Here is a 13,057-nt window from a genome sequence, read left to right on the forward strand (position 1 = left end):
CGTTGCACCGCGAGTAATCAGGCCGCGCGCGATAATTGGTGTTTGCAGAAAGCGGACCGGTCGCGCGGGGAAACGAGCTGCAGAATCCGCGGAGAGGCTGTTATTATCCCCGACGCGGCGGCGGCGGCGGCGGCTCGGAAGTTATTATCGATTTAGAGAAAGTCACGCGACCCGCGCAATTACATCGTCGCGGCTAATCGCGCGCTGCGATCGACGCGATTGGAAATCGAGCCTGCGCGCGGAAAAGCCGGGCTGACTGACGGCGATTTAATCTCGCGCGCGATAATTGCCCGCCGCGGAGCGAGCAGGCTGCGCCGATTGAAAATCGCCGTTGCGCAACCGGCTTTTTGCGCTCGCCGACTCTGCTTCTTCCCTCGCTTGGTCAGCGGAGCGGGCTGCCGGCTGCCGGCTGCCACAAATCACCGAGCTTTTTATTATTTTTATTCACGAGCGCGGGACGCCTGGAAAATGGGGGTCTTTCTCAAATTAAAAAGCGAAATCACCACAAATCATCCTTTCCCATCCATTGTCATCATTTGACTCGCAAATTTCCCCATTTATGACCTCACGCGCCGTAAATCATCGGTCGATTTAACAATGCCGCGACGCGCTCGCTCGTGCGCGCCCGGCGCGGCGACTCTTTAATTGGAAATTCGTCGCGAGATAAGTGAGTGGTGGACGCGAAATCGAAGCAGCGCAGCGACTCTCGCGCAGAGCGAAGAGCCCGCGGCGAGGACCTCGCTCTCGGCTCTTTCCCACAGCGTCAGGCAACGTCGAAGGAAGCACGGGTGCGCGCGCCGGTCAATCCTCGTTCCCCGGGCCGTAAATCACGCGCTCGCGGCGAGAAAAATGCGCTGCTCGCTGGTAGCGCGCGGATATCTCGGCGTTGAAACGCGACATGAAGGCATTACCGGGGAATTAGCATAACGTCGGCGTAAATATCGACGGCGAGAGCCCAAGAGAAGCTCTTTCCTTTTCGCAACCTTATCGCCTCTGGTCGGATCGATCGGCGAAATTCCTGCTCGCGCGAGAGGCGCATCCCTTTGTCACTCGGCGTGATTTGGCCCCGGGCAAACGAGCTCAGCTGCAAAAGCTGCAAAACGAGCGGGGCATATTTCATTAGCTGTCGTACGGCCGGTGGCGATCTCGCTGGCGATCTCGCTGGCGATCTCGCTGGCGATCTCGCTGGCGAGGATAACGCGCGAGATGAAGGCATTATAAAGCCATTACTCGGGGAGCGCGCTCCTCCTCGCCGCGCCTGCACGCACGGGCAGCCGCCTCTTTAGTTGAATACACAAAGCATTAACCAGCCGGATCGTCGATTGCGAGCTGCTGGCCCAGGAGAACGGCTGAAATTGTCCTATTACAATAGGAGATCGTAAATTCCCGCATTTGAAATTCATGCCCGGCCAAGTTGGAGAATTTTTATTCGCTTCCTGCCGGGGCAAAAATCAGCTGCCGATAGGCGCGCGTACCCGTTTTCATTTAGTTTCGCGCACTTGACTCGCCGCCTTTCTCATTAGCATCGCGAGACTGCTTTCGGCTTAACGATCGCCGCTCGTGCAACAATGGATCGCACGCGGCTGAATATTTCAAATGAAAGGTCGATCGTTATAGCGGCAGCTCGAGTCTTTCTCTTCCTCCCTCCGTCTCTATTGACTTACCGTCCCGTCCGTCCAGTCGACCATTACGCGCGGCTCTGAATAATACAGAGGGCGCGAACGCAGACGGAAGAGAGATAAGTGCGCGAAAGAAATAAAGCGCGCGCGGCGCGGGCAGAGAAGGGACAGAAGCGAGAGGGCAGCCGCTACTCGAGGCGAAACGCCCACTTCCGGCGATAGCGCAGCGTTCGATGTTTTGCGCTCGTTTGGCTCGTAAAGGGCGGAGGATCGTGCGCGGAATCGCGTTGTTAAAATTAAACTGGCTTTGGGAAAAAATTGGCCGCGAGCTTGTTTTTCGCGAAAAGCAGCGTGGAGAGGGAGCCAGCGATCAAGCGAAACGTGCACTTTCGAGATTTGCAACGGACAGATATACGGGGATGTCTTGGCTCCGAGCGGCCCCGCTGCCTCTGCGCAGGAAGCGCTACTGTGCGAGGAGGGAAAATAAAATGGCGGAGCGGCGGCCGATAGGTCGCGGGTATCGATCGCGCACCGTGGCGACGCTCGCGCTCGCCGCGCGTATCAGGCCGCTACGCCGGAGCGCTGATCAGTCGTTTTCGGGCGTCGAATCTCCACGTGAAGAGGAAATCCCAGCTATTCGCCGGGGTGACGCGCGCTCGAGCCGCCGAGCCGCCGCACCAGCGGCGCTTTGTCGCCGGGGAGCGTAACATGCGCGCGACAATGACTCCAAATATTTTCACAGCCCGCTTTGTCACGGCCCGGAGTCGGCTCCGCACGGCTGTCTGTCTGTTTATTTCGGATTTGGGGAGACGACACGCGAGTGACACCGGGATTAGCTAGCTTCCCCCTGCCTCTCCGAGGAGTGAAAGTGAATCGAGGATCAGCGCGAGAACCGCAACAACGGACTCGCTTCTCGGAAGCCGCAGCATCGCTCGTCAAAATCTAAATGGAAAATCTAATGCGCGTTATGATATCCCGCAGCAGCAGCGTGATCGATGCACCCGGCTAAGTGGACACTTTGTATCGGCTGTCAAACACTCTTACATGCCTGTAGGAGACGCGTGATCGATCGAGCTCGGGCCGCAGGAAATTTCGATGGACCGCAGCAGGTAGTTGGGGCGCACACGCTCTCCCTCGTTGCGGCTCGTTCTCGCAGCGGGGGCATCGACGCCGCAGTCCGTCCTGCTTTGATTTTCGCTCGGATTACTTAGGCCGCGCGAGTTTCCCTAATCGCATCGGATAAATCGCCTTGTTAGCGGGGAATCCATCAGGCGCTTACCGCGGCAATTATGCGCCGCAATTTTTCACTCCTCGCGGGCCTACTTATTCGAGATGCCGATGCCCGGGAATTCCTCTCCCACAATTCCTCAGCGATCTGCATAAGCCGAGTTTTTCAGCGGAGACAATCGAACAATGGGGTGGTCCGCATGTCCCGTCGAGAACGGCGTCCGTGGGCCACCTGCAGTCGCGCGCGTTTCCTCGGAGCCTCGACCGCACACGCACGCACGCGCACGCACGCGCACGCGGCGTCGTCTCTCCTTTTCCTCTCTTCCCATCACCGGCAGCGCCGCCAGAGCGGGCATTATGCGCGGCCGCGTCGCTCGCAAATATTTGGACAGCAGCGCGATCGAGGATGAAAGGCGGATGTGGCGTGGAAATGCCATCGGCCCCCCGACACAAGGCCTGGACGCTCGGGAAGAGTGGGAAAAGTCAGCGTTTCGAGGACAAAGCCGGCTCGTAAAGGGCGCTTACGTAAACTCGGGCAATCGGGCCTATTCACACCCCGATCGGCGTCTGCTCGTCCAGGAAGCACGAGCAATTGACCTGTCTCGCGAGCTCGGATCGCGCGGGACAATGGGACGCGTCGCCGGCGGCGGCACGCAACCGCCTCGCGATCGCCGATTAACCGGCGCAGTCGAACTTGCGAAATCCGAGGCTCGGAGCAAATTACGGCTGTAGCTCGCTGGCGCAATTAGCCCAACTCCTCGAGATCGGCTCGGTATCCGCAGCATCTCGCCGAGCCCTCCCCCGCTCGCGCGATGATGTATCCCCCCGCTCGCGATAGTCATCGCGCGCTACAAATACGTTTGCACAAAGCACTGGCTCTCGCCGGCGGGGCGGATGTGTCGGAGGTAATTGAGGCCCGGGGTCAGCGGCTCGGGTCGCCGGCACCGAGCGCCGAGTCACGAGTCACGCGAAGGAGCCAGAGCACAATGCACTCGCGAGCGCGCGCGCGCGCGCGCTTCTTTCTTCTCTCTCGCCGGACGTCCCGTTCTCTTGCTCTTGCCCCGTGCTATTCTCGCCTCAATCGGGGCCGCGCGCGGCTTTCCGCGTGCCATGCAAATCGGCCGGCGCGCGCAGATAGCGGATCGAGCATCGGGAGAAGCGTTATTTACGAGGCGCCCGGTCATTACGATGAGCCGCGAGATACTCGCATGCAGCTTTAATCGGCAATCGGGTAGCGATGTTTCATTGGGCGCGCGACTGACGGCTATTCGATAATTCGACAATTCGATAATTCGGGAGAGACGAGTCTCGCGTTTAATTTCTGTCTGCGGCGCCAGTCGGCTGGCTCGGCAATATCGAGTGCTAAGGAGGGAAATCCAATCGCAAAAAGGCACAGCAGTTGGCAGTGAGCGCCGAGCGGAGCCGGGCCGATCGATCTCCCACGCTGCCGCGCGCGCGGGGCAATCGAAGACAAATTAGCGTTGCGTGATGCGCCTTGATTCTCCCGATAGCGGAACATCGGACACGGTACGTAAGCATCGCCGCCGCGCATTGCTGCGTCCCCGCTCCTCGAGAGTCGGAGAGATGCCCGGCGGATAGGAGGGTGACACGGCGCCCCCCCCCCCCCTATATACACGCAGCGAATCGCGCCCATGTAGGCCGATTATGCGCCTTCTTTCCGCTCCTTTTCCCACGCCGGGCGCTTTGCGCTTTCCCTCCTCCCGCAGCCGGCTGATGCCTATTCGGGGAAATCTGCCGGGCCCTGTGCATATACTCGCTTTCCGGAAGCGATTTGCGCGCGGGCATTACGCAACGCCCTAACGATCGGATATAAGTATACGCGCGGACTGGCTCTCGGGCAGACAGAAATCCCCGCCGCGGCCGATGCCTATTTTAGCTAATGACCCCAGCGGACAACGGTTTAGGCAATAATCGCGCGCCAGAGCGAGCGAGGACTCTCGATTAGGCCGGCTGACAAGTGGGAAAGTCATCGCGGGCCGCTCTTATCTGGCACCGGCGATCTCGAGGGGCGCTCTCGCTCTAATCTCCGACGGCCCCGTCCGTGTGTTGCTCTCTCTCTCTGTCTGACTGTGTGTGTCTGTGTGTGTGTGTGGCACGAGGAGACACCCACTCTCCCGGGGAGTATCGTGCACACGAGTAGGGAGAAGGAGCTTGTTCGAGATCGTGTTCGCCGGGCTAGTGTTACAAGCGAGAGGACTAGCAGCCGGTTTCGGTTTCGGCTTGCACCCGCCGAGTAACTTGTCCCGATTTGCATTGAGACGCGCGGTGCCGTCGGTGAGGATCGTTTTTATCATGTCCTTAATGATGCAGAAGCAGGGCCCTAAGCGACATTTGATTGCCACCTGCACTAGCTGTACGCCCACGTTTTTTCGCGTCGCGCGTTGCCCGAAGAGCAGCGGCTACCCGGCGCCTTGGCGAGTCGTAAAGTAGTGACAGGTGTCGGCGTGCAGGCTTAAAGGGCGATTTCGCATTTTTTCTTCCTATCCCCTCGGCCATTTTTCTCGAACGGCAGCGGCGGCCCCTGCCGATTGCTTTCAATTTTCGCGGTAATTGAAAGTGATTAACGGTAATTGCGGAGGCGCGCGAGGGAATTGCACGCGTAATTGGCGACTCTCTCGCGTGCAGCTATACATCTCTCTCGGTTTTTCCCTCCGATCCCCTCTCCCGAGCTGTGTTTACCTTCCGCGAGTGCCGAGCTTTTCAATTACGCGTCTTTCTTATCGATCGCGCGAACGAGCGCCAAACGAGCCGCTTCCAGAGGAGCTAATTATTCGGCGAAATCGAGAGTGCGAGTTAATAGTTCGGCTCGATGGCAGTCGATCATCTCGCGCGAGCGCAATCTCGTAATGACAGGCTCGAGCGCGCCTATTTCACCACACAGAGAGAGAGAGAGAGAGAGAGAGAGAGAGAGAGAGAGCGAGTCAGGCTGTTCCCATGGGTCGCGGCGGCGGTGCGCGAGCGTCGCGTGCCGCGATTCCAGAAAAGCGAGGCAACCAGCCGCGGCGGCAGCAGCTTGCGCCGTGCGCGGCACCAGCCATAAAACACGCACGAGGGACACGTGCTCTCCGGGCGTTGCCATAGGGATGCGCGCAGGGGGACAACCGTTCGGAGATAAATGTAATGTAATGTAACGAGGGAGGCGTCGCAAGTGCCACTCCATTGTGGCGCGACTAACTAACTCTCGGGGCAAACAATTTGTCCGCCGGCGGAGACACGAGCCGCCGCCACCCCAGCGCAATCGCAATCTCTTTACCGAGATATCGCCGCTCTCTTTTCGCTCTTCTCCCGCTCTTCTCTCGCCCCCCGCGCACGCACGAGGCGTTGTGCCGTCGTCGGATTTAATGCCGTTAACGGCGCGTCGCGCCGCCACGCGACCTCGATCCTTTTCCCGAAGCGGAACCGATTCGAGAGCCGGGGATAATGTTAATTTACGCCTCGGCTCGCGATCGCTCAGCGAGATTCGGGCAGTCGGGAAAGCCGCCTCCTCCCCTCGCAATTCCCTCCGGCCCGGCCCGCCTGACTTTTCCATTCCTGATGACTTTACGAACGAGTGAAGAGCCCTCCCCACCTGCCTGCTAACCGGTGATTATCGGCCCGAGCTCCGAGGCTCATTGTCTGCGCGGTAGGTCCAGGGCCACCTAAATCACTCGGCCGAGCTCGCCCCCGCCCCGACTCCTCTCGGCATTCGCTCATTAGGAGTGCCTCGCTTCCCGCGCGCAACTCCTCGTTGTTCGCGCGATCTCCCGTGACGATCCGGCTAATCCGGGGGGTGTGGACGCGATCGAGGGGGCGCACGCGACACTTGACTCGAGGATGCCGGAGCGCGAGAGAGCCTCGACGAGCGCTCCGCGGCGGCCAGGTGTCGGCGGCGGCGAGCCGATTCTCGGCAAAAGCGCTGGCGCGGCGCATCTCGTGCAGCGCAACAAAGGGAGGAGCGAACGTGTTGCACAATGGCAGCGCGAGTCTTATGCGCTCGTAAAAGGCTTGCGGTTCGCCTCCTCCTTTCTTCTCTCCGCGGAATATGCAGTTGCGGATCGCAGCCTCGCGGGACAACTGTCGGGCCACGCGCCGAATCGGCTGCTGCTGCTGCTGCTGCTGCTGCTGCTGCTGCTGCATTGTGTTCCGTAACGAGCGCAGTTCGGAGCTCCTCTCTGATTACGCGCGGCGGAAAGGCTCGTCTCGTTGGAGGACGGTGCCTCTTTGCGGGCACGCGTCCGAACGCGAGGCGCGGCTCTGACAGCTGTTGCCGACCCGAGCGTGAAAAAGTCCTCGAACGAGCTCACCGGCCCTGAATAAACAAGCCAGGCAGGCAGGAAGAAAAAATTTGTCATCCCGATTTAGACCTCCTAAGTGGAGTGTGGATCTGTGCGTGTTTTTCCGGGGAGCCACTTAATTTCCCCCCGCGCAGCAGACCCGCCATGACGAAATGTTCGGAAGCCGGCTTATTATTGCGCTCGTTAGGAAAATAAACAGAAGGCCGCGGCATGGAAAATTATAGCCGAGCGGGGCCAAATGGCTCGAGAAATGCCCGACCACAAATCAGAGGTGCACATTGCTTCTGCGCTCTCCGGCTCCTCGGCGGGCCATCTGTCAGCTCTGGCAGGCACGCCGCTTACGCGCAGCTATCCCTTATCACTGCTTTGGATTTTTTTGACCTGCCGGGAGCATAATTTTCTAATCGTATCGCGGCAGTAAAAGCGGATGCTGGCCATCTGCACTGCGCTCCTAGTTTCTTATCCTCCCGCGCTTCTTACGATCCTCGCGCGAAATTGATTCCCCGCCGGATGCTCCCAAGGCGGCACTGCCCAAACAATTTTACCGAGTGGAGCGGCTCGATCATCGCAATGGCAATCTCGCCGAATTCCGCGGGGACGCTCGCGAGCGGCGATCATCCGGCGATCATCCGGCGATCTCGGCGTGTATTTATCGACGCGGCGACTCGCTCTAATCGCGCAGATCGCCTAATCGCCGAGGCCCGGGATCGTTTACGGGCGATGCGCCGCTACTCGAATAAAGCCGTCCCGGAGCTCGGAGATGCGGAGGGGGCCGTAATTAGCGTAACAAGAAAAACGAGGGAGAGAGCGCCGAGGCTGGCACACGTCGCGCGCGCCGCTGGGAGGGTCAGGGCATGTACGCAACAACCCCCGTACATCCATATATCTTGATTTCACGACCCTTCGCATGGGTATCAGGTTGCACAGAAATCGGGAAACTCGCTCCCGCGTTTCCCGTAATCCCGCCGCCGAGCCCTGGGAACGAGCTAGTGCAGTGCGCGACTCGGCCGCAGCAGCCGCCAATGATCGTTGTAAATTGCCCGGGCCGGCGCTGCCCATCTGCGGAGATGGAATCGTTAACGCGCCGGAGCGCAATTTCAACGTAGCCTGACGCGCGCGCCCGGATTATCGAATTCGCTTCTCCGGCCTAATGTGATGGATCTTCTCGCACTGCGTGAAATCGACGCAGCGACGCGCACAAGAGCCGTGAGCGCTCGCTCTCCCGATTTCTCGAAAGACGCGAAATTTCCGAAGCCGCTATTAATCAGGCTGCCTCGATGCGGAAAGTGATTATCGACGTCGGCTCGGCAGAAGCTCCGCCATGATTAAGTAAGCGCCTAATGGAGAAAGTTTCTCCCTCTGGCTGCCGGAGGAAGTCGTTCAATTTTGCAGGGAGGGCTCCAAGCTACCGTCTGCCGGGAAAATCTCGGGCAAAACTGCAGCTCCGGCCGAGAGAGCCGCCAGCCTATTAGCGGAGAGCATGAATATGAATGAGGTGCAGGACGCGGGCGGCCGGGCCGCGCGAGAAAAAGAAAACAAACGACGCGAGGATAAAATACGCACTTGGAGGAGGGGGCCGAGCGCGCGCGCGGCATTCAATTAGTCTCCCGGTATAATTAGCCGGGAAATCGCTTATCGCGCGGGCTTTGTCGGCCTCGGCCGCGCGGCTACCTTTCTTCTCGGTATCCCATACTGGAAAATAATTGAATTATCGAGGAGAAATGCAAACGCGGACGGCAGCCCCACACGACGATCCTCGAGGAGGCATCAAGTATACACATCGAGGCGCAATATCGCGCGCTGCGAAATTAGTCCTGCGCGCAGCTATCCATTACTGCATCCGCGCGCGCAGATTGATTCCCCGGCGCGTGACGGCTCTGATTACTTTTGGCCGCTCGCATCGGCTGGCATACCAATTGATTCGAATCGGATTTTCTCTCGCGGAAGCTCCTCGTGCCTAATGGCAACGCTAATCCGGTTTCCGGTTATAAAATCGCGACTGCCAACGAATAGGTAAAATTTGGCGAGCGCGCTTCATTTAATTGAACGAGATCCTTTATTCGGGCCGATCTCTTAATTCGAATGAGGCGCTTTACGGGGGCAGCGCCCGTCGGAAGTCGACAAAGCGGCAAGAGTCTGCAATTTTCCGATCGAGCAGCGGCGGGAGTTGAGGGATTTACGCCCGCTTGTATTGGGAAATTATCAGCTTTTCGGTTTTCCGACTGACTCTGCACTCGTAGCCGCGAGCGCGCGCGCGCGAGCACCAGCAAAGCCCGAGAAGGCAATTCAAGCGAGTCGGATAATAAGCCAGATAATCTGGCCGTCGGATGCATCAACACAGTCCATTCATCCCCATTGTGGGCGCATTAGCCGACGGACGGGCGCATCCCTCTCGAATTTTTCACGGCTCGACTCGAAGACTCCGGGCCCATCCGAGGCGGGCTAGACAATGAGCCCGTCGGATCGCGCGATGTTTTCCCTCGGGCCGGGCGCAGAGGCAGTCATCATTCGGCGTAGAATCGGCGGAAAACGAGCGCGACACGCCCAGCGTGCCGCAGCGATTGTTCCCCGACGCGTCCCTCACCTGTTGTCGGCGGCAGCGCGAGCCGAGGTGTGACCCTCCTCTCTCTCCCCCCCTCCCCACCCTCTCTCTACTCTACTCTACTCTCAGGACACGGCCGAGGAGCCCGCTAACGCGGCGTGAAGCGCCCGGAAAAATGTCCTTGCTCCCCGTTTAGCGCGTCGAGTTAACGGTTGGCCTCGGAAAAAGCGAGAGCGAGTGCAGCTCAATGCCCCGAACCAGGGCTGCTTTTTGTCCGTCCTCGGCTCGGCGCAGCGGGCCCCGAGGAGTCACTCGCAGTCAGTCAGTCAGTCAGTCAGTTGGCCGGCCCCCCGTTATTCCGCTCGAGGGCGACATCTCACACGGCACCGAATTGCGGAATCCTCGCGCTTCCGAGGGGCCCAAAAAGGGTTATCCGCGCTCGGGGTCCGGGCCGCGGCGGGGGTGCGCGCGCATTGGGTCAGACGGACGAGGGGCTCGGGGCCGGTAAATAGAGCCGCGCGGGGGCCCCTGCGGGACAAAAAGCAGCCGGCTCTACGGGTGAAAATATTTATGCCACGGCCGTGAGAGTCGAGATTCCCAGGCTGCAGGCAGGTCCCGCGGGGGTGGCCCATTGACAGTTTTGTTGAAAGTTTCGGCCGTAAATCCCGGGGCCCGGCATTGTGCGCCGAAGCCGCAACACGCCTATGCGGCCCGAGGAGGTAAAAAGGTAAAAAACGCCCGTTTCGGGCTTTGTGCAGCGCGCGTACAAACATTGGCCCCGAGCCCCTGAGTCATTGCTCGATTTTGGCGCGGAGAATCCTCGCGAGCGAGCGAGCGAGCGAGCGAGCTGGGAATGAGTCATCGGGCTACCGAAGTCGCGCGCTCGCGTGCTCCGGGAATAAAAAGTTATCAAGTCCCCGCGCAGGCCCGCGTGGAAAAGGAGAGGGGCGGCCCATAAATAACGCGCGTTTTGTCCTTGGCTTTACACCGCGGGTAAATATTTGAGGACGCGTTCAATCCTTCTTATTGCCCGCAAAGACAAATACAAACTCGTAGATCATCTGTGCAGGAGCGGAGAAAAAGTCGAAACTCTCGGGCCTCGCTTTTCACGTGTGTGTCTTTTTCTCACCTGGACTACCTGCCGGCCGCCTCCCAGCGCGAGATCCGTCCCGAGATATCCAAACATTTTTTGAGAGAGAGACAGAGAGAGAGAGAGAGAGAGCGAGAGAGGGAGAGCGGAGGCCGAGGGAAGATCCTCTCGCGCAACCTGTTGAGTTTAAATCCCTTAAGCAGCCATGAATCCGTCTATCACGCTAATCGCATTATTCCCGTGAACGCTGCAGCCCGCGCGGCGCAGGTACCTCGCGCGCCATAATTGCGTCACGATAAAAAGGGCTTATTACGAGAGCTCTAGGATCGCTCGCGAGCCGCGCGGCCAGGCAGGTGCCGAAAACGATCCCGGCCGGCCCGATACAATTATTACGAGCACCGTGTACGGCCGTAATGGGCCGATTCGAAACGCCGCGCATTATGGGCTCGAGCGAGCCGCAGAGTCGTAAAAGCGCGTACGCGCGGTAATTGATTTCGATCGATCCTCCTCCTCCTCCTCGTCGCCGCCGCCGCCGCCGCCGCCGCGAACAAAAAGCGCAATTGGGATGCATACGGGCGAAATTTTCTGCAGCGCGAGCAAAAAGACGGCGGAAGGGGATCGGCAGCGCTGCGCGGTAGCCACCCACGGCGCGGCAGCTCCGCTTCGTTTCGCTCCTTTTCCTTCTTCCTTGCCCTCCCTCCGCGCACGACGACGTCATCGTCGCAACATGCACACGCGTATTACCACTTTATTCCTCGAGGCTGCGCGCCCGGAGACTCCACGGCCGAGTCGCTACTTACTGATATTTATTGCGCCTAGAAATGTGTACGGCCCGCGTCATAAATCTCCGCATTCACACGCGGCTTCTAATTTACATATTCCGCTCCTCGTTTCTCCCCCCCCCCTCTCTCTCTCTCTCTCTCTCTCTCCTCCGCTGCTTCGCTGCCGCGCTCGCGGTGGCCCATCAGGCTCGCGCGCGAAGAAGCGCTCGGAATTGTCGGCCGACGTCGACGACAGGATTGCGCCGAGCGTGTTTTATAATTGTTTCGGCGCGAAGGAAAGAGCGAGCCATGCATAATTTCGTTGCGCCTGCCCTTCACGCACCCGCGGACGGCCGAGCCGCTGCAGGTGCTAATTTCTATCGACTACTCCGCGTTATCGAACAGTGGCAAATATCCGCGCGGCGATTCACGTAGCCAAGTGGCTATAGGCCTCGGCGCGCTTGAAGCGCGTCATTGCTCGGAATCCATAGAATCAAGGCGCTCGCTCATGCATTATTAGCCGACTCTAGGAATCGTGCGTGCACGCATGCGAGTCGATGAAATTTTCACGAGGCGGCGAGCCGCCGGGCTTCGTTCCCTGCGCCCGCACAGTCATTCCGACGCCATGAGCGTGTACAGCAGCGACTACTGGAAGATGCCGGTGCTGGCGCAGAAATTCATGGGCGTCTGGCCGTTCAACAACCGCCAATACGACAAGTGCATGCGCGTCTTCGTCTACGTCGCCCTCTACTCGCTGATAGTGCCGATCGTAAGTGCGCCGTCCCGGCGATCGACTCTCCCGCAAGTTGACAAAGACCGGCGCTCTTTCAGGGTATCCGCCTCGTCGAGGAGCTCGGCGTCAACACGGCCATAGCCATCGAGAACTTGGTCGGGCAGATGTACCTCAACGCGGCGGTCATCAAGTTCTCGATGACGATATTGTTCAAGGAAAAGGTAGGTACTCGGGAGCGCTCTCGGCGATTGGTCGCGACGCTAATAACGCGGGTCGCTCCCTTGTGCGCAGCACAAGCAAATCTACGAGCTGATCGCCAGGGACTGGAAAATGACGAGCGACAAGGAAGAGCTGGAGATCATGGAGAAGCACGCGGCGATCGGCCGGACCATCTCGTTGGCCTACGGAAGTAATGTCGGCCCCTGTCGCGCGGAATCGAAGCGCGCAACTAACCTAACCGTATAACGGCGCAAGTTTGCTGTTGCAGCACCGCCGGCGCCTTCCTCATGATCCCCACGCTGCTGCCGCTGCTGGACTACGTCGCGCCGTTGGACAACTCGAGCAGGCCCGTGGTCCTCCCCTACTACGCGGAGTATTACATCGACCAGCGGAAGTACTACCTTCCGCTGATGCTGAAGGCCTTGGTCGCGGGAATGATATCCATGACGGTCTTCATCACCTACGACATGGCGTTCGCGATGTGCGTGCAGCACGTCTGCAGCCTCTTCGACATAATCAAGTGAGTGGCTGTTGCATAGAAAAATTCGCCTCGCCTCGCCAAGTGTACTCG

At 59.3% G+C, this 13,057-nt stretch overlaps 1 protein-coding gene across 1 annotated transcript in view; it reads left to right on the top strand.

Annotated features, from left to right (window-relative positions):
* The first annotated feature begins 12,159 nt into the window (after positions 1–12,159).
* Or160 (odorant receptor 160) overlaps positions 12,160–13,057 on the top strand; it is a 1,656-nt gene continuing 758 nt past the window's right edge. Inside the window, exons 1-4 of the mRNA NM_001190774.1 lie at positions 12,160–12,303; positions 12,366–12,488; positions 12,559–12,676; positions 12,742–13,006. Of these exons, the coding sequence (NP_001177703.1) occupies positions 12,160–12,303; positions 12,366–12,488; positions 12,559–12,676; positions 12,742–13,006 (650 nt within the window). The remainder of the gene's footprint in view (positions 12,304–12,365; positions 12,489–12,558; positions 12,677–12,741; positions 13,007–13,057) is intronic.

Source organism: Nasonia vitripennis, chromosome 2 (genome assembly GCF_009193385.2).
Source record: "Nasonia vitripennis strain AsymCx chromosome 2, Nvit_psr_1.1, whole genome shotgun sequence".
In the NCBI taxonomy this organism is placed as follows: Eukaryota; Metazoa; Arthropoda; class Insecta; order Hymenoptera; family Pteromalidae; genus Nasonia; species Nasonia vitripennis.